At 38.5% G+C, this 23,874-nt stretch overlaps 1 protein-coding gene across 1 annotated transcript in view; it reads right to left on the reverse strand.

Moving 5' to 3' along the window:
• Nucleotides 1-4,670: 4,670 nt before the first annotated feature.
• Nucleotides 4,671-23,874, reverse strand: part of ZDHHC13 (zinc finger DHHC-type containing 13) — a 54,217-nt gene continuing 35,013 nt past the window's right edge. The window contains exons 10-17 of the mRNA XM_010388110.2: nucleotides 22,521-22,621; nucleotides 17,582-17,706; nucleotides 16,655-16,717; nucleotides 15,872-15,965; nucleotides 14,652-14,735; nucleotides 10,449-10,606; nucleotides 7,903-8,000; nucleotides 4,671-5,262 (exon numbers count right to left, since the gene is read on the reverse strand). Of these exons, the coding sequence (XP_010386412.2) occupies nucleotides 5,124-5,262; nucleotides 7,903-8,000; nucleotides 10,449-10,606; nucleotides 14,652-14,735; nucleotides 15,872-15,965; nucleotides 16,655-16,717; nucleotides 17,582-17,706; nucleotides 22,521-22,621 (862 nt within the window). The 3' untranslated portion in view covers nucleotides 4,671-5,123. The remainder of the gene's footprint in view (nucleotides 5,263-7,902; nucleotides 8,001-10,448; nucleotides 10,607-14,651; nucleotides 14,736-15,871; nucleotides 15,966-16,654; nucleotides 16,718-17,581; nucleotides 17,707-22,520; nucleotides 22,622-23,874) is intronic.

The raw sequence follows: 23,874 nt of genomic DNA on the forward strand, positions 1-23,874 counted from the left end.
TTTCAAGACCCTATCTACAAATGCGGCCGTCACATTCTGAGGTACTAGGGGGTTAGGACTTCAACAAATAAAAAAATTCTGTAGAGACACAGTTCAGCCCATAACAGTGTATCACATAAAGACTTTCACAAATTGGCCTCGGCCTTACCCCTTCAACTTAGCTTTAGACAATCTCTTCCACACAAGTTCCAGCTACACTCAAAGACTTGGAGCTTTCCAAATATGCCCAGAACCCTCACCCCATCATGCCTTTGCTAATGCTGTTCCTTCTCCCTAGAATTTCTGGAAGATGGGAACCTCCCCCCATCTCTACCCGCTAATCCAACTTCTTAGCCTGGTGAACTCCTATTAAGCAAGTCACAGGTCAAATGCCATCTCCTCTGCAAATTGTTCCTGAACTACCCAAGCAGAATTAATCCCCCTCTGCACTCCCATAGCCAGTATGTAATTAGCATAGCGCTTATGTTGAAATGAGTATTGAAATTTTGAATTCCCATTTGCCTGCTTGTTAGAATGTGACATGTCAAGTCATTCACAGTGCTTGACACACGGTAGACACCTAATAAACATTTGTTGAGTGAATGAAATAGGGGAGAGTATAGGCCAGGCTGAATGCAAATTCTGTTAGAATCTAAAAGTTTATTACCTACTGGATTGAATGAGTTTAGAAAAAAACAAAACAAAGGAAGAAGCTTATTGTGGTTCAGCAATTGTACTTCCCCTCCGCTTCTTGGGCATGCTGTTCCACTACATTTCCCAGGCTCCCCTACTGTTCACTGAGACACACGACTGAGTTTGGCCAATGAAGTCCTGGCCTCCATGACCTTTCAGGAGAGTCTCCATTCTTTCCATATGTCTGTCTGCAGAAGTCCAGTGGATAGTGAGGCCCTGGGAAATGGTGGAGCCACTAGGTGGGAAGCAGCTTGAGTCACTGCATGGAAGAACACCTGCTAACAGCTAAACAGACCATAACATGAGAAAGAAACACTGTGTGAAGCCACTGAGATTGGGAGGATATTTATTATTGCATGAGCTCCCATGACTACTACACACCTGAAACATAGACTGTGCTACATCCAAGTGATTCCACTCTCACGGCGCCAGCGTCCATCCTAAGTCACAGGGGGCATGATCAAGATTTTGCCTGATATTTGCGAAAGAGATTTAAATTTGTTGTCTCCAATGTGGCTATATAGATATTTGAAGAAAGGAATGAAGTTATGGCAAAATAGCGTAACAGTCACATTCCCCTGGCCCTGAAAAACATGATTGGGTTTGTCTTGGATTTAAAATAAAACAAAGACTAAACCTTGCTATTATGCCACAAGCTACTGCCTTCTTCTTTCTCCTTTCAGAGCCTAACTGTAATACTAGATTCCACTTAGTCTAAAGAGTCTAAAGAGTCTTTTAGATTCTTTAGTCTTCCTTGCCCCTACTCTCCATCTTCAACCACCACTAATAACTGAGGTCACTAATAACTTTTTTTTTTTTTTTTTGAGATGGAGTCTCGCTCTGTTGCCCAGGCTATAGTGCAATGGCACTATCTCAGCTCACTGCAACCTCTGCCTCCTGGGTTCAAGCGATTCTCTTGCCTCAGCTTCCTGAGTAGCTAGGATTACAGGCACGCACCACCACGCCTGGCTAATTTTTGTATTTTTAGTAGAGATGGGGTTTCCACCATGTTGGCCAGGCTGATCTCGAACTCCTGGCCTAAAGTGATTTGCCAATCCCCACCGTGCCTGGCCCTACTAATAACCTCTTAATCACAAACTCTTTCGTCTTTCGTCAGCTATTCTCAACTTCTGCTCAAGCCGCTCCTTAGTTCCTGCCAGTTGACTGCTTCCTCTCTGAAATGAATCCTCCCTTGATTCTATGACACTATTCTTATTTTTTGAGATGGAGTTTCCCTCTTGTTGCCCAGGCTAGAGGGCAATGACACAATCTCGGCTCACCGCAACATCCACCTCCCGGGTTCAAGCGATTCTCCTGCCTCAGCCTCCCGAGTAGCTGGGATTACAGGCATGCGCCACCACGCCCAGCTCATTTTGTATTTTTAGTAGAGAGGGGGTTTCTCCATGTTGGTTAGGTTGGTCTCGAACTCCTGACCTCAGGTGATCTGCCCACCTTGGCCTCCCAAAATGCTAGGATTACAGGAGTGGCAACGCACCTGGCTGACACTACTTTGTTGTCCTTCTACCTGATCTCCTTTTAGTTACTTCTTCCTTCTCTAGCTCCCTAAATCTATATTCCATAAGCTCTTGCTCCTGCCCTTCTCCTTTCTCTCACACTTTTTAGTCTGTTTGTTCGCATTAGTTCTTATCTTTGGTCTCTTTTTAGCATACATCTTTCCATGTGAGGAAGGTGACTCTCCATTTTCATTTATTTTCTACCTCTCCCCTGTGACAATCTTATCCATCTACGCAGACGGTTCCCATCCATGCCCTGGCCTCTTTCCAGTCGCCTTCTAGACTTTCCCACTGGAGAGCCTGCGAGTACCTCAAACTCAGTAGATCCCAGCCACCAAACTCCTCACCTAGTCTCCCCACACTGTGTTCCTTATTTCTCAAAGTAGCATCTTCATCCTCTCATTCATTGGGTTCAACATTTCAAAGCCATCTTTGGCTCCTCTTTTTCTCCCCGCATCCAATCAGTGATCTGGGCCTGCTGGGGCTCCTCTGTGCCACTGTCATCGTCTTGCTTCAGGCCTTCATTACTTCTTGCCTAGACCATCAATAACAGCTTATTTCTAATATTCTGTATCTGTCAAGTTTCACCAGAAAAATAGAAACCACACTAGTTATTTTAATAAAGAGAATATAGTAGAGGGAATTAGCTAAACAGGTGCTGTTATTTTTGAAAAAGTAAAAAGGGAACACACTGACTTAACACAGAGATAGTAATTGCTAGAGGCAGCTACCACTCCTGGGGCTAGAGAAACTAAGAGAAGAGATGGGTTATCATAATTCAGATGCCCAGAGAAGTCTCCCGGGGCAGAAGTCAGATGTCAAAGAAGAGAGCCCTGCCTGGTTATTGCTAGTGCTTCTAACAGGGCACGATGAAGTAGGTTTTGGGAAGAACAGTTGGACACTGGTTCCAAATGTCATTGCGGGGCGAAGGGCCACCATTGGAGCAACACTGAGAGGAATAGCTGGCAAGAATGAAATAAGTCCCTTTTCTGCTCCTCCTTGCAGTCTACTGGCAGACTTGAGCGGGAAGTCATCCCGCAGGGAAACTGTAGCTTGCAGAATTCTAGCCCTAGAACATACAACACAGAGCACGGAAGGGTGGATTCGGTGCATTTCTCTACCTCTAGCTTATCTTTCCTGTAATCAGTTTTCTGTTAGACTTCTAAATTAATAGCCAGAATTTATTGAACATTTACTATATGCCAAGTATAATTCTAAGCACTTTTAAACATTAACACATTTAATTCACATAATGACATTTCAAAGTATTTACTATTATTATCTACATAATCCAAATGAGGAAACTGAGGCTCTAGAGATTTACGTCATTTGCCCAAAGGGATTAAAAGTAACTTATGCAGTAATTAGCAGGTCAAAGATTCAAACCCAGGGTCCCTAGAATCTGGTCTCTTTACCACTACAACTGCATACCAATTAAACAGTGATTCTCAAACTTAAAAAAATAACTTTTCACAATGTAGAGAATGGAGAATGTAAGGTTCCTTAAGTAAATGATTCTCAAACAGTAGTGTGCACATGTAAGAATCATTAGGATTCTAGCACTCTCTCCCCAGAGACTGATGTGAAAGGTCTGAGATGGAGAAGCTAAATTTTAAACTGTGAGCCCCAGACACCCACCCTGGCCCTGTGACTCTGATTTAAAGTCTCTAGACCATTTGGATCACAATACTAACTTGGTAGGAGCTGGTAAGAGAAGAAGGGAGAAAGAATATACCTTGAAAAAGCTCTTCTGTACCCCACTTGAGAAGCACAGTCCTCAAACACAATTCTGATAGCTTCCTCTCTTGCTTAAAACCCTGAAATTGGTTCAACAAATTCTAATATTTTTTGAACAAATACTATGTGTCACACAATATTCTAGGTGATTGGGACTGTAGAGTGGCAGCCCCATTTAGTATCTCTGTGACCCTGGAGAAGATAAAAACTTCTTTGGCTTTAGTTTCCTTATCTGCATCTCTTATCTCTGGTAGAAGAAAGAATGGAGCTTTGAAATGAAAGGCCAACATGATTAGAGTACAACGTGATCCACTGACAATGCTAAACAAAACAGGATCATATGCTTCAAGGCTTTGGAGGGCACAATGAGAATTTCTGCTTTTACCCTAAGAGCAACAGGAACCCAAGGGAGGTTGTTCAGCAGGAAGATGGCGTGCCCAGGGGTGTATAAATACTATACTAGAGTTACTATACTAGAGTTAAAGTTGAATTAGCATTTCCTGTAGAACAAGGGAAATTAGTAATTATAGTCATACCAGTCTAATATTTTGGGGTTACTAAGTTGTAATTAAAATTTAAGACCTTCTGTGTTCTATTTTCTAAGTAAGATGAAAAATCAAATTAAATCTTGCTTACTGGTATTAATCATAATCTCAACTCATTCCTGGAATTGTGAACTAATTTCTTTGTGTCCTATGTACATCTTAATTTAAGACTCTAGAAGTGTTAAGTGTCAGAAACCAAGTCTCAACTACAAAAAAAAAAAAAATTTTATTAAGTGTGAAAGCAAAACAGGTACATCTATTTAAATATTTTTTACATATTTATAGATACAACAAAGACAAATAACTTAGCAAAAATTACAAGTTTAAAGAATAGTACTATTTTGAAACAGCCAATATAGCATCTGAAAATACTCCATTTTATCCATAATCAGTGAGTATTATTTCCAAAAAAAGTAACTTGCATTTTCTTGTGAAAAATGTTTTTTTTTTAGATGTCTGCCAAGATTTATTGGAAAAGTCCATCTAAAAAACTGCAGTGCCTTTATCGAAAACTTTTTTTACCCAATGGCTTTAAAAAACCACCAGTGTTTTCCTTTGGACTTAGGTGAACTCTAAATCTTTACATTACTTTCAAACTATAGGGCATCAACATAAACAAAAACAAATCAGATTGAGAGTTTTGGGTTGCTTTTCTTCATACTGAGCGAAGAACCTTCTCCCTGGCTGGGTGAAAGACCATGGTGTACTGCGATGTCCAATCTACCACACAGGGCTTCACCAAGCCAAAGCAGCCACACTGAAAGAAATCTGCCAGGTTCTGCATGAATCCAAGGCTGCCAAGAAAAAAAAAGAGACTATGTCTTACTATATTTCCTGTGTAGCCTGACAAACATTCATGGAGAATCTGTAACCTACAGTGTCCTTTAGAAATCCAGGGGTAAATCAGATAGTTCCTAGGCTTCTGGGACCTTAAAACTGAAGCCTATTTCTGGACCTGAATCTGTATTTTGAGATTCCTGGCTTCTGCTCAGCAACTTAATTGGGTTTTTCGTCATCACTTCATTTTGGATTCCCCACTTAATGGACTGGCCACTGACATCAATAAGTTTCTTTCTTTCTATTCCTACTTCCCTAATTCAGACCTCGATTACCTCAAAGGCCACATAGGCCAGAACAACTGTAATCAACAAGATGGGATTTTCCCTAAACCTTGTAAGTAACTCTCTAAATGAATTCTCTGTCTCAATTCCTTTTAATTCATCTTGCATATTGCAGACTGTTGTCCTCCAAAAACCCTGATATAGTCATAGCGCCTCACTTCCCAATCAAAACCCTTTAGAGATACTCCTCTGCCTAGAGGCTCAAAAAACATTTCTCCTCTTTGAATTCAAGGTTCTATACAGTGTATCCCTCAAGTTCTAGCTCCCTGTGCATCTTTATAAATCTCCTGCTCCAGCTACTCTGGCTCTGTTTTTCCCACAATCACAGCTGTGTGGGCCTGAAACGCACACTGCTCTACACTTAGCTCAGGAACCCCCTTATCCCTTCAAGTCCTACCAGTTCTCAAGGCCCAGGCCAACGTCCACATTTCCACTGGAGCTTTCCTGACTACACTGTCTTAGGCATCATTGTTTCTCCATTAAATTTCGGAAGTACTACTATCTATTCCAGTTACGAGAAATGCTCATTTTTACGCAAATGCTCTATCTTTTAAGTGCCCAACCCAATCCCTTACACACATCAAAACACACCTGTCCATGGGGATGACTGCGTTTAGAAGATTGTGTCCTGCATGGGGATGATGGCATTGCTGCCACTAAAGGACCAACACTACTCAGAGGGCAACTTCCTGGGAAGAGGGCTATGTGGAGTTGATGGGGTGGCAGTGGGGACGCATGCTAGAAATTTATAGGGCCTGGCTCAAAAGCTAGTTAGTGTCCCCTTCCCCTTGGTTTCAGTTTCAGTTACCTGTGGTCAACAGCAGCCCAAAAATATTAAAATGAAAAATTCCAGAAATAAACAATTAATAAGCTTTAAATTGCCTGCCATTCTGAGGAGCATGATGAAATCTCACGCCATCCAGCTCTGTCCACCTGGGACATAAATCATCCCTTTGTCTGGTGTTTCCACTCTGTCTACACTACCTGCCTGTTGGGTTATCAGACTTAAATAACATGGTATACATAGACTTCAGTACTATCTGCAGTTTCAGGCACCCATTGGGGTTCTTGGAACATACCCCTCGTGGAGAAAGGGTGACTACTGTATGGAGTAAAAGTAACTTAGGGGAGGAAAACAAGTAAAATCTTTGATTTGGGCGGGACTCAGGTTTTCCGTTGAGTTCCTCTAGTTGATGCTGCCATCACTCAGCAAACGTGCTCTAGAGCGCTCATGTGTCCCTCTATTCAGACTCTTCTCTAGGGCTTGGAATGCCCTTCCTGCCTCCCAACTCCATTGTGCCCTGCCCCACATCTCTCAAGGCTCAGCTTCAAATTCCAACTCTATCACAGGCTTCCACAGTTTAGTGGAGTAAATATTTATTCCTCTGGTTAAGCTACAAAGAAAGGGACTTTATTATCACTGTCAATGTGAAACTATCATCACAAGTTTACACTCCTCTCCACTCCCCATTGCTTTAGCCATCTCTTCCCAATTAAGTCAATTTCTCTCCTCTCCTAAATACACATTGTAGTCATATCCCAGTCTCTGATCCCCTTGTCTAACAGCCTAACAGTTTCATCTTGTACCAAGAGCATGCTTTAAAATAGACTGCTCATGAGATATGCAGCGAGCGTTCAAATCCCTAGAGGGCTCTGGGTCACCTCTGCAGCACTCCCAGTTTCCAAGACCCTGCCATAAGTGGCAGGGAGATAAGCTTCAAAGCCCGATCTTTCATATCATAAGACGAAGGTCTTTCTACACATACTCTCATTTTCAACTGAAAACGTGTTTCATACAACCAAATGCTCCAGGGGGAACAAATTCAAACCTGAAAAATTGGCTTCTCCGTGGTACAAGTGGGCACATTCAACATAGGGCTAGAAGAATTACTGGTGATAGAAAGCCAGGCTGAAAATCCTGGCAAAGCACACAAGCAAACACTTTCTACAGAGCACCTTGTGGCCGGCTCCCTCAGCCATACGCTTAATTATCTCACATCGATTCCACGCCAGCAACAAACAACCTTGTGACCATGTGGCTTGACTGGAGAGATTCCCCACTTTGGCAAAACTTCAAAGTCACTTACTATTTGTGCTGCATCCAGTAAACTAACTCTCAAATTCTTACCACCTTGGGGCTCATGACTTTACCACTCACCCCATCACTAAATCTTCTCTAAGAAAAGGAGGATCAACTGTACTAGAAGGCAAGTTAAAGAACAGCAACAAGGCCATGGGCAGTGGCAACAGCTTAGGAAACCAGTGACTAGGGATCTTCCACAGGACTCAGTGTCCAAAACAGGTCTCATTTACTTGTATGGTGTCTTCCTGAGGGACAACGTCTGTTTCATATGCTTGCTCTGCTTCAGCAGGCTGATTCTCTCATGGGAGGTCAGGCCCAGAAAGGCAATCTGAAAAAGAAGGGTGGAAGGAACATGAAAAATACCACATCGTAGCTCCACCACTCTTAGCAGTACATCACAGGACACTGGCAAACATTCAGTAGTCCCCTAAAAACAATATCCCCCAGTTTTCTAATCAACAATCATGGTGATGCAGAGATGCAGCAGCCTTAAACTATAGTCTCCCATATAAATTCAGTAGCTGGGCATTTTGTAATTGTTTAATTGTCTAATTTTTATTAACCTTCAAGAAAGAACTATATACATTGACTTAGAGTTGTGAAATAACTGCTATATTAATTCAAGCTATGGCATATGGTAATGTTTAATTTTCAGCACATTCAGTGTGCAACTTTTAGATAAAACAATATAAGATCAGTATTATTGCAATTATCTCAACTTGTGTGCTCTCTTTAGTATCTCCTTGAAAAGGGTCAAAGAAAAAGTTAATCAGAAGAACATTTAATTCCAAAAACGTGGGGAAGACTGAGAATTAAGGTAACTTAAAAATTCTTAAATCATGAAAAACCATAAGTATTCAGAGTCATCTCATTTAAACCTCAAGTTCCTTATCTGTAAAACAGCTCATCATACCACCCTCATCATATTTTTTAAGGATTTGAGATAATCTATTTAAAATACCTAACGTGGCAGGGTGCAGTGGCTCATGCCTGTAACCCCACTGCTTTGGGAGGCCGAGGCGGGTGGATCATGAGGTCAGGAGTTCGACAGCAGCCTGGCCAACGTGGTGAAACCCTATCTCTACTAAAAAGACAAAAATTAGCTGGGCGTAGTGGTGGGCACCTGTAATCCCAGCAACTTGGGAGGCTGAGGCAGGAGAATCACTTGAAATGGTAAGGTGGAGGTCGCAGTGAGCTGAGATCCTGCCACTGCACTCCAACATGGGCAAAAGAGTAAAACTCTATCTCAAAAAATAAATAAATAAATAAATAAATAAAATCAAATACCTAATGCAGAGGATTAGAGAGATGAAGTAACTGATTCAAGGCCACACAGCTTAGAGTGGGAGAGCTGGGACTGACTCCTTGGTCAGTGTGAGAATAAAGTCCATGCTCCTAACCAACACCTAAACACTTAGCTTGACTTGCTACAGTCAAAGCCACGACTACCGGGAGCACTCAGGAAACAAATGTTTTCAAAGAACTGGATTGTTTTGTTCATTAAGAAAACAGCTTTGTTCTGAATTCTTCCTTTCGAAATTATCTGAAACTTTGAGTCCATTTTTTGCCTTATTGACCTTTTTCTAAAAAATTAAGGATATTATCACCTCATATACTTGTACTTATTCTAAGATTCCAGAAAAAAAGAAAGATAATTAAAAATGATGTCTCAAAGCATTATAAATACTAGGTATTATAAATGATAATATTATCACAGATGCTAGTATCTATTCTTGCTGCCGGAGTCTATTGATGTCAGAGTGATAGGAGATTGAGAGGAATGTTCAGAAACCTCAGTTTAGTCAATATTATTAACTCAATTTCATCCCTAAACATTTTTTTCTTTTTCTTTTTTCTCTTTAATTTCTTTCTTTTTCCCTCCCTCCCTTCTCTTCTTGTTATTATTATCATTATTATTATTTTGAGATTGATTACTTTCCCATAAAAGTGAAATACACTTTGCTTTGGTTGAGTAATGCTCTAATTTTCTGAGGTCTTACAGTAATTGATTCAGACTGATGACCACCTGCTTCCCATTCCACGTGGGCAGGACACAGCAATAATGAGAATTAGGTTAGGCTCATAGGGGTTGGAAGGCAGCAGGGAAGGGACTAAAGCTTTGGAGAAAGCTGAAGGTGACTACAGTCCTGGAGCTTGAACTTTCTAATGGCCATGGCCTTCTCTGAAAATGTAATTACTATGACCATCGGTTAGTGATGTATTTTTCATTTCTTTCCACTCTCATCCATTTAAACACTGCATAGTAATAAAGGTAACAAACAGGGTTGGAAAAACTGAGGGAAAACAATCTTCTCATGTTTGCATGATGGTTTACAGCTTATACTATGCTTACACACAACATATAATTTAACTGTACAATGGAAAAAGCCCTTGAATGGGACTGTCAGAAGACCTAAGTTTCCAGTTCTGATTTTGCCACACACTGGGTGACCTTGAGCAATTCAATTTACCTTTCTGTACTTCTATCTATAAAATAAAGAGGTCAGATTAGGTAACTCCTAGGTTAAACTCTAATAATTTATTATGCTAACCTTTAAATCATTTTGTGGTTTAATGTAGTAGATAGGCATTATTGTTCTCATTTTACAGACAAAATACCTGAAATTCAAGTGTGGTTAAATGACATGGCTAGACCCACAGAGTCAGTGACAGAGGTAAAAACAGAATGTACATCTTCTGATTTTAAATTCAAGTCTATCTCACTACAAGTTTTGGAAATTTTACTCAAAGCCATTATAAGAAGAGAAATACATACCTGAAAGAGTTGATTTAATAATAAAAATGTTGACCATGAGAAATGGAAAGTTGCTAGCATCAAGATATATAAAACCCAAGGGGAACAAGCCACAATCTGATTGAGGTAAGTCCATAATCCATCTTCTTTGAATGTTGTGGCACAATGATTGGACCAATCTGTGAATTCACCAAAAAAAAAAAGGCAATAAACTAGTTATCAGTCTCCAAGAAGATAAAATCACTGCAGTTCTGTGTAGGGAGAAGAGAAAGTATGGCACAGATCATGATTCAATTTTAGGGTTTCATTTTCCACATGACAGCTCAAAAACTAAAGATGACAAAATGGTGGCTTAATGTTAATTGAGGCTATGGTAACACTGTATAAGTAGTTGACAGTGAAGGAATAACAAAAAGGGTCCATAAAATCTTTACTAAAATCAGCATTCAGCATAAGATACACTAGCCTGAAGTTAATAATTTGTTCAGGACATTCCCTACCGTATTCATGTTTATAGCAACTATGGGTCTATTACAGGACTGAATATAAACTCTTATTAAGGGTTCAGATGAACCGGCCATTGCTGCGGGCACAAGATATCCCGTAAGCACCTAGATGTCATCAGAATACAATCTAATAGCACTCAGGGAGCTAGGCATGGGTATACTTCTGCACTGACACCGTAACTAAATCTGCAGAGGAAGAAAGGCCAGATGAAGGGACTCACAAGACAGACACTCCTGGGAAAAGAATATAGAGCAAAACTCAGATTGTCACAGCTCAGTTTCTCCCCAGGTGTGCCAATTAAAGAACTTTACTATGGCCTTTCATATTAACCTCCTAACCCATGTAGGTAGGAGCAGCAGTAAGGAGAAATACACACAGGAAGCAGCAGAAACAAGGGAACAGATCTGCAAGGTTATGTAAATTCAATGACTTTTACAGGCACCCTGGCCATGCATAAAGCGTGAATTATTTTTAAAAGAGAATTCTGTTGATTTGCACTTTGAGGTTGCATAAATGCCTCTGACAATTTGAGAAATAGTTTTGGACATTTTTCCAATGCTATTCTGAAGAACTCCAGGGACAGGAAGAAAATGAGTCCATGACTTTCCTGTCAACTGTCCATTTAAATCCTAAAAATCTACTTTTTTTTTTGTCTACTTTTTTTTTTTCTCTTTAAGTCTCTGATTCCCAACCATCTTTCATGAATATGTGCCAGAAGCATTCTAAGAGCAATCATCACAGAGTAGCAATCAAGGTACAAGTTAAGGCAAATTACACTCTCTCTAGAGCATCTCATTAGGACAGCAAAGAAAGATGCATCTCATGCACCTGATATCACAAAAAAGAATATAATTTCCAACAGTAGGTGGAGAAAACAGCTGTTGAGTGGGAAAGAATGTCTATTTTCTTTCAGTTTATGGATTTCTACTGCTCCCTTCTGGGAATTCTTTTGATAACACAGCATGATCTCACACTGAAGTTTTCAGAATACTGGTTTTCAGATTTAATATCAAAGATATGACAGCAAGATGTCATATACATTATCTTATGCAATGTAACACTTTAATTTGTGCTAATACATTCTTATCAGCTGGCCAATGGCTAATGGTAGGGAACTCATATCATTCCAAGTCAATCATTTTCATCTTTAGATGGCTCTGACAGTTACAGAGTTCTTCCTGATGGTAATCTACAGTATTTCTTTCTGTAACTTGTAGAAGAGGACACTTTTGGAGTCACTTACTGTCCACCTTGTAAACAGACCTTACAAAAGATGAAATGGATGGAGGCTGTACAGAAGTAGCAGCTATCGGATCACATGAGAAGGAGAGTATAGAGCAGGGCTCTAGTAATACAGGATTAATGGTAAACAAGGGAGGTGGGATGACAGTGAGGCCTCATTAGAGAAATGGAGCACAAGTTCATGTTTTGTCTGTGAAATAATAATAAATGACACAATGCCCTCATTCAGTGTAAAGAAATATTGCTGGAATATAAATGGAATAAAGGTAACAAAATACACTCAGTTAGTTTATACAGTTGTAAGTGAATATAAGGTGGGACTGTTCTTATGAAACAAAATGTAATATGAAAATTGGTTCACAGCCAGAGAAAAAAGACAAAGAGGAGAGAAGAATCAACATGTGTAATAAAAAACTAACTTGGAAAGACTGAATGTGATGAAAAATCGCTTCTGTCCTTATCAATACAGTCTTATGCTGGTCATAGATGCCAAACAAAGGTGACTATTTTTAGTGAAGAGAGAGAAGAGAGGAGAGGCAGGAGAGGTGTAAACTCTGGCTCCTCTCCCATAGGATTCAGTCCAAGAGACAAGTTGGTCCAAGTGCCAACTTACAAAGGTTTTCCAGGAATATGCTTTACTGTCAGGCTTTGAAAGGAAGCTTTCTCAGTAGAAACAAGCACTGTCAAAAACTCTTTTATTTTTTACACCATAAGACATAACCTAAGAAGTTTTAAAAATAGAATTCTGGCAGGTGCAGTACTTCATGTTTGTAATCCCGGCACTTTGGGAAGCTGAGGCAAGAGAATCATTTGAGGCGTGGAGCTTAAGACCAGCCTGGACAACATGGTGAAGATGCCATCTCCACAAAAAATTTAAAAATTAACTGGACATGGGGACAGGCACCAGAGTCCCAGCTATTTGGGAGGCCAAGGTAGGAGGATCACTTGAGCACAAAAACTTAAGGCTGCAGTGAGCCATGATTGTGCCGCTGCATTCCAGTCTCAGCAACGGAGTGAGACCCTGTCTCAAAAAATATGTAAATAAATAAGCAAAAAACAAACAAATAAAATTAAAATTAATTAAAATAAAAATAGAATGCTCGGGGTTACTGGTGGCCTTTGGCAAGAACTGAGCTCAGAGATTACAGCCTTCTATTAGACCTATTTAACATGGTGACAGTTATATTTAGGTACAAAAGCATTGCCTACTGATCAAAGACACCCAAGGCATCAGGTAGGAAAGGGTCTGACAAGGTAACTGAAGCCCTCCATGCCTATGGCAGGGCAAAAAATAACTCATTACACATAGATGCTAGTTAATAATCTCTAAAAATGAAACCCCAAACAAAACAAAATTTGTAATACTTGATATTTCCAGGGAGGGAAACTGGGAAGCTGGGGGGGCAAGTGTACAAAGAATTGCCTTTCGAAAACTAACAACAATTTTAAACTAAAGAGAGACAGAGACACAGAAGAGAGAAAGAGAGGAAAAAAGTGTATCTGTACTGGGCTTAGGATGCTAAGGGGAAATAAACATTCTTAATGTCTTTTGGAATTACCCCAGACTTCAGCTCAAGCAACAAACCAGTACTCTACCGGTAAAGTCTAAGATTTGACCAAGAACATAACAGGAGGGTGGATGGAAACAGATTAGAAGTGAAGCCTCTGTGTTTAGAGCCCAATTCTCCCAAAGCCTTCAAAACAAATAAATAATAAACAGTTAAAGTCCAAATAAATAAACTACAAACACCATAGGTTTTTCCAGTTAGGTAACCTATTTCCAAGGTCTGAAAAACGTAATCATGCAATTCTTAAGAGATAGCCAAAATCTTTCTTGCTTCAATTTAAACCCTGTCCTTCTTAGTCAACCACCTCAGAACAGCTGGCTGTCATTCCCTATGTGAGACCCTATATACTCTTTTAAACTGCTACTGAAAGCTTTTTTCATTCCTCAGGGCCACAGAATAAGTGATCTAATGTTTTCTTCCAAGTTACTATTTCCAACCTTTTAACTGTTAGTATTCCCATCAGTTCTCAGTTTCAACTTCATACTTACCAAACGGCATGTGCTTTCAGAGGTTTCTTCCTTAATGACTGGACAACTATCCCCCAACCTCTCTACCACTGACTTTTTTTTTTTAATTTTTTTATTTACTTATCACCTCCTACTTTGTACTTCAGCAGCTGACTTTCCCTCTTCACTGGGGAGCAAATCTGTATTTGCCTTAAATCAATTTCTATTTTTGACCACTTCTCAAATTTATCACATTTTTTTCCTAAAGTACTGAGAACTAACCTCATCTTGTATTTCTTGCAGCTTCCCAATGCTAAGGGAGTCTTAGAGGCATTTGCTTTGTTCTTATTAGGGGTATGGTTTGTAGTCACCCAGCCAGAATGTGATATCCAAGGGTTTACAAGGAAAAGTAGAAATGGGTGTAGGTGTATGTGCTTGTTGTAAGAAAAATTTACACTTACAGATGAAAGATCCATATATAATCCAGCCACATACCATGGAAAGGAAAAACAAGAAGAATATGTAATAGTGATGATTGCCAAAACCTAAGGAAAAAAGAAAAAAAAATACTTAATATTTTCATTTCTTCTGATTTTCAACGTAAGACCTCCTTAACCACTTTCCTGTCAAAAGTCTTTACCAAAGTAAAACAGAAATAAAGCTGTTGTTTTGCTTTTAAGTACCATTAAATCAAACCACACATTTCTGATATGTCACAGTCAACTGTCCATGTTAACTGAACTATTATTTATTCATTACTTACTTAAAAGAAGATACTTTTTTGGAATAGAATAAAGTTAACTAAGCAAACACTGCTCTAGGCTGGCCTATCCTATGATGGAAGGAAAAGGAGCAGGCAGGAATTTAGACAAATCATACAGTCTCTTTCTTCCTTCCATGTAACATGTTTGTAAAAGTAAAACTTCTGGAATAGAATAAAGTTAACTAAGCAAACACTGCTCTAGGCTGTCCTATCCTGTGATGGAAGGAAGCGAACCAGGCAGGATTTTGGACTAATCATACCCTGTATCTTTCCTCCTTCCATGTAACATGTTTGTAAAAGCACCACTTCTGAATATCAAGGATTGACTTAATCAGGGGGAACACAGAAAACGAGTATGAGGAGCAGCAATAAATTTACGCGTTGCTACTGGACATGCAAAGAGTGGCAACCCACAATCTGAGAAACTTCTACAGAAGGGAAGCGGGAAGGGCTAGGCAACTAAGTCTTCTCTTGCACAAGCTGCCTTCTCAATGCTGGAGATGGAAGCGTTTCAGTGCTAATGACACAAATGCTCCTCAGCTACTACATCATGGTCCAACCTTCTCCTGAAGCAGCAAAACCCGGCAGAAGGAACAACACCTATTGGACTCAGGAGACCTAGGTTTACATATACTAGTTGTGTCACTGTAAGTTAAGTGATTTAACTTCTCTGATCTAGCGTTTTTACAAGTAATATGGAGATAATACCTCTTCTGTCTACTTCACAGGCCTATGGCTACCAAACAGAATGATGCATGTGCAAATACTATGTTACCTGTAGCATAATAATGATGTACGGGCTCATTGCTATTGGAATATTGAAAATGGAGCCCTAGGATGCCCTTCCACTTTTTCTGCGAGTCATAACTAAACATATGCTTAACTTCATAGTACTAATTGAAAAATTAAATCTCTCACCTATGCACCGTCCAGTCCACAGGCAGTGTTGATCATATCGAGCCACACAGGAGTTGCATACATGGCAATGGAGTGACCTTAATGGCTTCCTTACCTAAGTGGGCAATTAAGATAGGCCTAAGCAAAAACCAGTGTCTCAAAGTGGTAACAAATCACAAGCAAAATTTTAACTTGAGGTCACAAAGGCATTGGCACAAATCCTAAACAGACCATCAATTCACACAGAGGCTGTGGAATGCCTTATTAGTATTTACTTCCATATGTCTACTTTGATTAGGACATCACTCAGTGGGATCTGAATTCCAGAGCCTGTTCACACTGGCTAAGCGGAAATGAGGCAGTACCACAGAGCAAAATAAGCACAGAACTAAGGGAAGGAAACCCAAGTTTCATTTTTAGCGACACCAATAATTTGGGAGAATTTACTTCCTCCCTTGATTCCTCAATTGCAAAATGAGAGGTTTCGCTAAGTGGTTTCTAAGGTCAATATGAGCCTCTGATTTGAAGTTAGTTCTAATATATGCTTCATGACAGAGAAAAGCAAATAAAACACACAATGGATAATCCACAGAGAGATGTAACCAGAGACAACTTCAAGAGATTATAAACATCATTCTTCCACATGTTCAAGACAGAAAGCTGTTCAGACAGGAATGTAAAATTAGAAATGGGTAAAAACAAAGGTGTATAAATATACCATGAAGATCGGACAAATGCTTACATGAGCAACATTACCAAGAATTTGCTCTCACTATGGAAAAAAATTATAAAGAAAAAACTCACAAGACATGATGTACAAAATGTTCTGAAGTCCAGAGAGCCAGTTTCTGCAAGGGTGATGATATTCTAAAAGACATGAAGTTTGACCTATTATCACTTTTTATTGGAAAATGTATTATGCACAGTTATATACCATTCTCACAGCTCTCGCTCCAAGCTGAAGTAGTTAGAAAAGCAATTTGGAATACTTGCCACCAAATCATTCTGTGCTTGAAATGAGGTGACTCTTCAAGGTTGCATTTTCAACCAACAGCTAATAAATTAGGATGCGTAAAAATTATACCACCCCATCACTCCCGCCTATCACCTCATCTCTGTGAATGGCAATCATCTCACAGTTACGATCTACTAGAGAAAAATAAATATGCACATATACACACCCATTAAAAAAGAAAAACCCACCAGTATACATCAAAACTGAAAGTTATAAGCACCAAGGGCTGAGTCTTTCAGGAACACTGGCTTTAGGTAACAGACAACATTCTCCAACTTCTAAACATTCATGAGCAACGGAAAACATGCCATGTCATCTGACAACTTCACATTTGAGGAAGAGAAGGGGCGTTTCCTCAGCTAATAAGCAGAAGGACTCTTCCTGGTCACTGACTGGTTACTCTCCATTTATTAAGTGGGGAAATGTAAGCTAAATGACCATTATGAAAATGTTATTACAAGGAAGCAGGAGATCATATTCCTAAAAGGAATCACATCTGAAAAAGTCTTGGTTGGGTATTACTTTAACAGAAAATAAAAATACGTCTTAAAACTTTCATATACATAAATGAAAAAACTGTAAGAGTGGAAATCTAATTTTTGCTATATCACCCCACATGTTATGCAGCCATAACAAAAAGCAACACATCTGCATACGTGACTTTCTAAAGTTTACAAACCCTCCTATTAAAAATATCAGTAACAAAGAAATCTCACCACTTTCTTTTCTTCTTCAGAAGCCTTAGTGAAGCCTGGATCAGTTGCCCAAGTCTTATAGAAAAAGTATAGAAAGGCTACTATGCTGAAAATGAAGCTGAAATAGAAAGGGGCTCCTGCTAAATGTTAAAGCCAAGTTAAGGAATATACCAAACTTCCTTTAAAAATAATATAATTATCATGTAAGCAAATTTCATCATTGGCGCCTAAGAACTTCACCTTCCTTATGTATACATGTCCCCGCCCCTAAACCTGTTCCCATCCTATGTTCTAATCCTACTGGAATTTGTTCCTACTTGGCTAATAATTAATGCTTCCTTATTAGTTGAAGCTCATATTAAATACTGATAGGAATAGTTGCAACTTATGAGGAACATCCTGAAAAGTGACAAACACTTAAGATCAAATAAATTTATCTCTAATGGTGTAATTGTGGCTCTCCTGTGAGAATCTGGAAAAATATTCTTTGATCATTTTAGCAAAATCATTCAAAGAAACAACCCTCTTGATTCAGAGATTCCAAATAAAAGTATTTCCCTATATATTAGATACATGTTTGCAGAAGTTTCCCACTGAAAGTTTAGTAACAAATCCTTTTATTAGGCTGAGTTAATTTAGAGACAAACTGCTCTCCTTTTGAAATGATTACATATCACATATTAGGGAAAGTCATATATTATGGATAAATTATGATAAAGCGTTTCATGGATAAATGCTATCTGCATTGAAATGTTTTTAAGGTGATACAAATTATCTGTATAATAAGTAAAATTTTGCTCCAAGGAATGACAAATGAACACGCAGCAGCAAATCAGTAAGACCAGAAATAAACCAACTGTCCTTGCCCAGTTGAAATAATTATTGACAAAGTAACTGTCTCCACCTTCCAAGGTTCTGCCGTGCTACCCTGTGCCAAACTTCAATGTGGAAAAAGTGACCATAAAATACTCTAAACCCTTTCTATTCAAAGTGTTGTCCAAAGACCTGCAGACACAACTTCACCTGGGAGCCTGTTAGAAAAGTAGAACTTCAGGCCCCACCCTAGACCTACAGAACCAGACTCTGGGTTTTAATCCCCAGGGGCTTCAACATGCGCATTAAAATTTAAGAAGCCCTGCTCTAACCCACAAAGACAGCACAACCACATCTGGTTAAGACAGGCAGGAATAAATCTTGTTGGCTTAATTTATCACAGTTCATCTGCAGGTGGGCCTAGCTTTAAGAAAGAGTTGAGTCCAGGGAAGTTGTGTAAAATTCAATTTTAACATTTACTTAGAATGAATTAATAAAATCATTCAAAGAAACAACCCTGTTGATTCAGAGATTCCAAATAAAGGTATTTCCCTATATATTAGGTACATGTTTGCAGAAAGAATTACAGGTACATAGGGCAAGATCCTTTGTTAAAGAATCACATCACAATTTTTTTTATGAAATCCTGATTGACACATATGACTCAAAAATATGTACGTTCAGTTCTCAAAAATACCTTCAGTTTCATAATGCAATGATCCTGCACGCTGAGCTGACTGAATTTTTGGCTCCTATTTTGGTTAACTTACAAAACAAATGGCAGGGGAATCACTGTATCCCCACTCTCCAAGTGAAGTGAATTGCACCCTATCACCTCACATAAAAGCTGAAGACATTCCTTGCTTCGGTGCCCTTGTCAGTGTCGTTCACTGACCTAAAATGTCCCCTACTTCCTCTCATTTTCTTCTAAAACCACACTTTAAGGGTGTCCAAGTCCTAACTGCCATTAAAACCTAACTTATATTTTCCCTCCTTCCTTGGAATCTTTTCTGATTCCCTAGAGAGAATGATTCTGTCCCTTCCCTGAATTTAAGAATGCTTTTATGGCACTCAGACCTTGGACTATAGTTTACAGACACATTAGCCTTCCCAGTAAGCTGGTAACACTTTTGCAGTTAAGTCTCTCAAAATGGAGCTAAAATTTGCCTTTCTCTAACTTCAACCAACTGATTTTGATTCATTAGATCCTTTAGATCTGCACTGTAGCTGTCTTTTAGATCTAATCTACATAAGCTTATCCTCTCATTTGTTCAATACATTTTTATTGAGTGCCCATTCGTTATAGTGCATTGGCTTCCAAATGATAGACTTCCAAACACTTGAAATTGGAAGACAGTGATCATACTTCCAAGATAAATAGCAACACTGTCCTTATTTAACAGTTTCCTGGTCATGTTCCTCTGTTCATGCTCCTGTTTATCATTCTCTCTTTTAAAAGGATATAATTCAAAACAGAGCAAACACCAGTGCAGAGAACAGAGAAGCTGCTGTTGTCTTTTGCCTGGACACTCAAATCCTTGTAATACTATGTGAGAATATACTCGCTTCCTTGACAGCTGCATCACTAGCCACACTGAGCATTTAGTCAAAGCTCCTGGTTCCTTTGCACTTGACCAGAAGCTATGTCATAGCTCACCATAACATGCACTTATACAGCTGATTTTCTGAAACTCAGTATGGGACTTTACATGTATTTATCCCTCTTAAACTTAACTCAGTTACAGCCAATATCACAAACGTAATATTCAGAGATCCACCATTTATCTCCTGATTTGAATTTTACCTTCAAATTCATCAGTCAGGTCCTATTTTATTGTACTCAATCCCCCCTCATAAAAGCCAAAGACATTACTTGCTGAACTTATAAAAGGTACCAAAAGAAATTGATCATCTTAGAAGCCAACCTAGAATTGCCCTTGAAATTAGTTTCAACATGCAGCCTTCCATCTAGATTTTATTCATAAGAATAACTAATAAAAAATATTAGGTATATTTATAGAACACCAATTTTGCCATGGGGACTCTGGTGAGCACTTCATAGTAATCCTTGCAGCCACACCATGAGTTTGTTTCTGTTATCTCCAATTTACAGAAAAACTAAGGCTTGGTGAAATTATGTACCTTGCCCCAATGGTACATAACTAGTCTGAAAAACAACTAAAACTCAAAATCGTTTTGTCTTATTCCATAGTGCCCCAGAACATCTTCCCCTAATAGGCCAGTATCTGTGGAAGCAAATGCCCTTATTCAATCCAGATGGCAGCCTGAGACAAAGCTAGTTTAAACCCAGGGCAGCATCTCAGTTCATCCACAAGGCAGTTCCAAGATTTAAAATTTAGTGTGAAGAACATTGTTCTGATGGTGAAGTATGCCACCTACTGACTTACATGCCCTCACAAGTAGCGGGTTCATATGGTTGCCTAGAACAAATGGTTTTAGGTTGTACAAGCAAATAAAATAGTCCAACTTGTTGATTCCAACATCTTAAGATTCTGTCTAGCTATGGAAATCAGTTCTCTTTTGTTAATTTTGATTCTACAAATTTGAAATAATTCAATGTAAAAAGCTTTGTGCAAAATCTGACATGTTTCTCAAATTTCAAAAATTTATCACAAAACACATTTTTAAAACTGTTTTATTCCACTGCCATATGGATTGGTAAACAAAAATATCAGCTATCATTCTTTCCTCTGTATCATGTCAATTACCCTAGAATTTATGAGCCTTGGGTCTTCTGCAAGTGATTTTGTTGTATCCTGTGCTGTTATTTGATGCACTCATGACTACTTATAATATCATGAATTTTTCTATCGTAATAATAATATCATCCAAGCCTTCATTAAGTGGTGGTGATAAGGCTAGTGCTTAAAAAACTGCCACCAAATCAGTAATTATGAGACAAAGAAGAGACAATAAAATCTGAAAAAAGCCAAATGGCCATGCCATTCATTTAAAGAAATCTGAAAAATATTAGAGATAATGCTCATAAATAAAAAGGAGAATTAAAGCAAAAACACGCTATAATGGATGTAGACATATGTACTTTGAGAACTCACATGGCCAACTCATTTCACATTTACTCCTATGGAAATAATATTCTTGAATTCAGTTTATGTACGTCTCCCATAAACACTCTGTTCTTTCTTTTCGGAAATGCTAGAGAAGTAACGTGGAAGTTTAAAGGAATACACTAAAAGGTATATTTCTATCTACAACATTCCTTCTTCTCCTACTCCATAAGCAAAGCAAGGCTATCAGAGCTTCCTTGGAAGGGAAGAAGGGAGTCTGGCAAGAGGTGGGAAGATTGAAAATGCCTTCCACCCACCTGAAGTCATAAATGGTTAGAGCCCAAGTAACCCCTCTCCCCATTTCTAGGTGACAGGACTTGGCCAACACTAAGAGAACAATAAACCCCTAAGTTGGACTTGGTCCTGGGCCCTGATCCTTAAGTAATAAACCTATTCCCTGAATGAGTTTTTTTTTTGTTTTTGTTTTCATCTCAGGCTGCTATTCATTAGTGGGTCATGAAAGAATTAAATGGGCCGTGATTAAAATTTTTTAAAAAGGAAATGGGATGAAATAACACCATAGGGTAAAGCGTACATTAGGAGTACAGTCTTTGTTTTACATATATGTTGAGTGGCAAAGTAAATTTATTTTTACTGTGGATTGAGAATAATTGCCTTAGATAATACCACTAACACTTACCATTACTGAGGAAGCCATATTTTCCCCAATATCCCTTTCATGCAGTCCATCTTGGTACTCAGAAAATGTACTAAAATTAACTGTAACTGCTGACCAAGTTATGAGAAACATCTGACCTTGAAGGAATCTCAAGACAATCCAACAAATTATAGTACAAGTAAAACAATAATACATTCTACTGTTCCCCTCCTATGAGTAATAAATACTAGATACTTACCATTTCCATAATGTACTCTGAGACTACTTTTCGAATTAAGTAGATTTTCAACATTAAACATCTTCATCCAGAACCATTAAATGAATGCAAATATAAGTTGCATTCCCTAGGTCTTTTCCAGTACCTAAATTCCTAACAATGACATTACTCTTTTTTAAAGGCAAAATGAGATATGCATCAAAATTGATGCTTAAAGGATATCAGGAAAAAATAAGATGAACCAAGTCATAAATATCCAAAAAATGGAACTTAGCAGAAAGGCTGTTGGTAAGTATATAAGGTTCTTATACCCAACCAAGAACCTAAAAGAAAAAAGATAAATATAAGGTATTAGTATGACTTGTATTAATTTTAGTTCTAAATTTCCCTACATAATAATGGTAGTGATAATAATATCAGCAGCAACAGTAATAGCTTTCATGTACTGAGTGCTTACTATGTGTCACTTTCCATGTGGTAACAGAGTTACGCAACATCATCCCCCCATTTTACACATGAGAAAACTAAAGCACAACGACTCTCAAGAAGTGTATGTTCTAGTTCTTCTAACCAACTCATACAATATTAATCCACAACAATTTAATATATATTTTCAATGAATCTTTTGTATTTCTATTGAGACATATACTTTTATTTCTTTTCTGGCATATATTTTTAAATACACTATAATGCAAAAATTTATATACTTAGAGATTCACCTTTACATTTAACAAGCTTTCTTCCAGAGACTAGAATGATGTTTGTGAAGCACACAGATGCACACAACCTTGAGCACATTCATCCTATAATCAGCTTGAGAAGTAGACACTTCATATAAAAAGATACACAAAGGCTAAAAATGATACTGGCATTCAGAATATTAACAATTTCACTTGGGTCACAGGCAACTTGAGGTCCACATATAATTTACCCAAAATACTGCAGTTTCAAAAGAAAATGTCTTTTACACTAAGTACTCACTACAGACATCTTATGCATGAATATAGTTTACCTGAATATATTTTAAAATTTATTCCAGGAAAAAACAACAGTTAACAATAGGTATGAAGGGTTAAAAAAAATTAGCTACCAGGATCATAACCATAATTACAATAAATTCATATTTGAAAAGAACTAAAGAGTCCAAACTTTAGATGCTCAACATGCTGCCAAAACAGGCCAAATTAAGCCCTTGTAACCTCCAGGGTGTGGTCTGTTGGAGATCTTACAGCAAAAAATGCATTTGACCAATTACGTAATACAATGAACTACTAATTTACAAGAGCCTCTACCACTGCGTGTCCATTCCTGACAGGTGTCAGGTTAACAGCCTGGATCAATAAGCAGCTGCCCTATAATAATAATAGTTTACAGTTGCTTTCCTCTATGAAATTGGGACCCTATAGAGGAATATGAGAGATAAAGGATGTATGAATAAAGTTGTCATATGCATTTGACTCACATTTGAATTGTGCCCATTTTTATAATGTAGGCTTCAACTACAATAAACGAATAACCAAACAATCTCAAATGTTCCTATCCTAGGGGAGTAGCTATTACCAGCCCTTGATTCCTC

This window comes from Rhinopithecus roxellana, chromosome 15 (genome assembly GCF_007565055.1).
Source record: "Rhinopithecus roxellana isolate Shanxi Qingling chromosome 15, ASM756505v1, whole genome shotgun sequence".
Taxonomy (NCBI): domain Eukaryota; kingdom Metazoa; phylum Chordata; class Mammalia; order Primates; family Cercopithecidae; genus Rhinopithecus; species Rhinopithecus roxellana.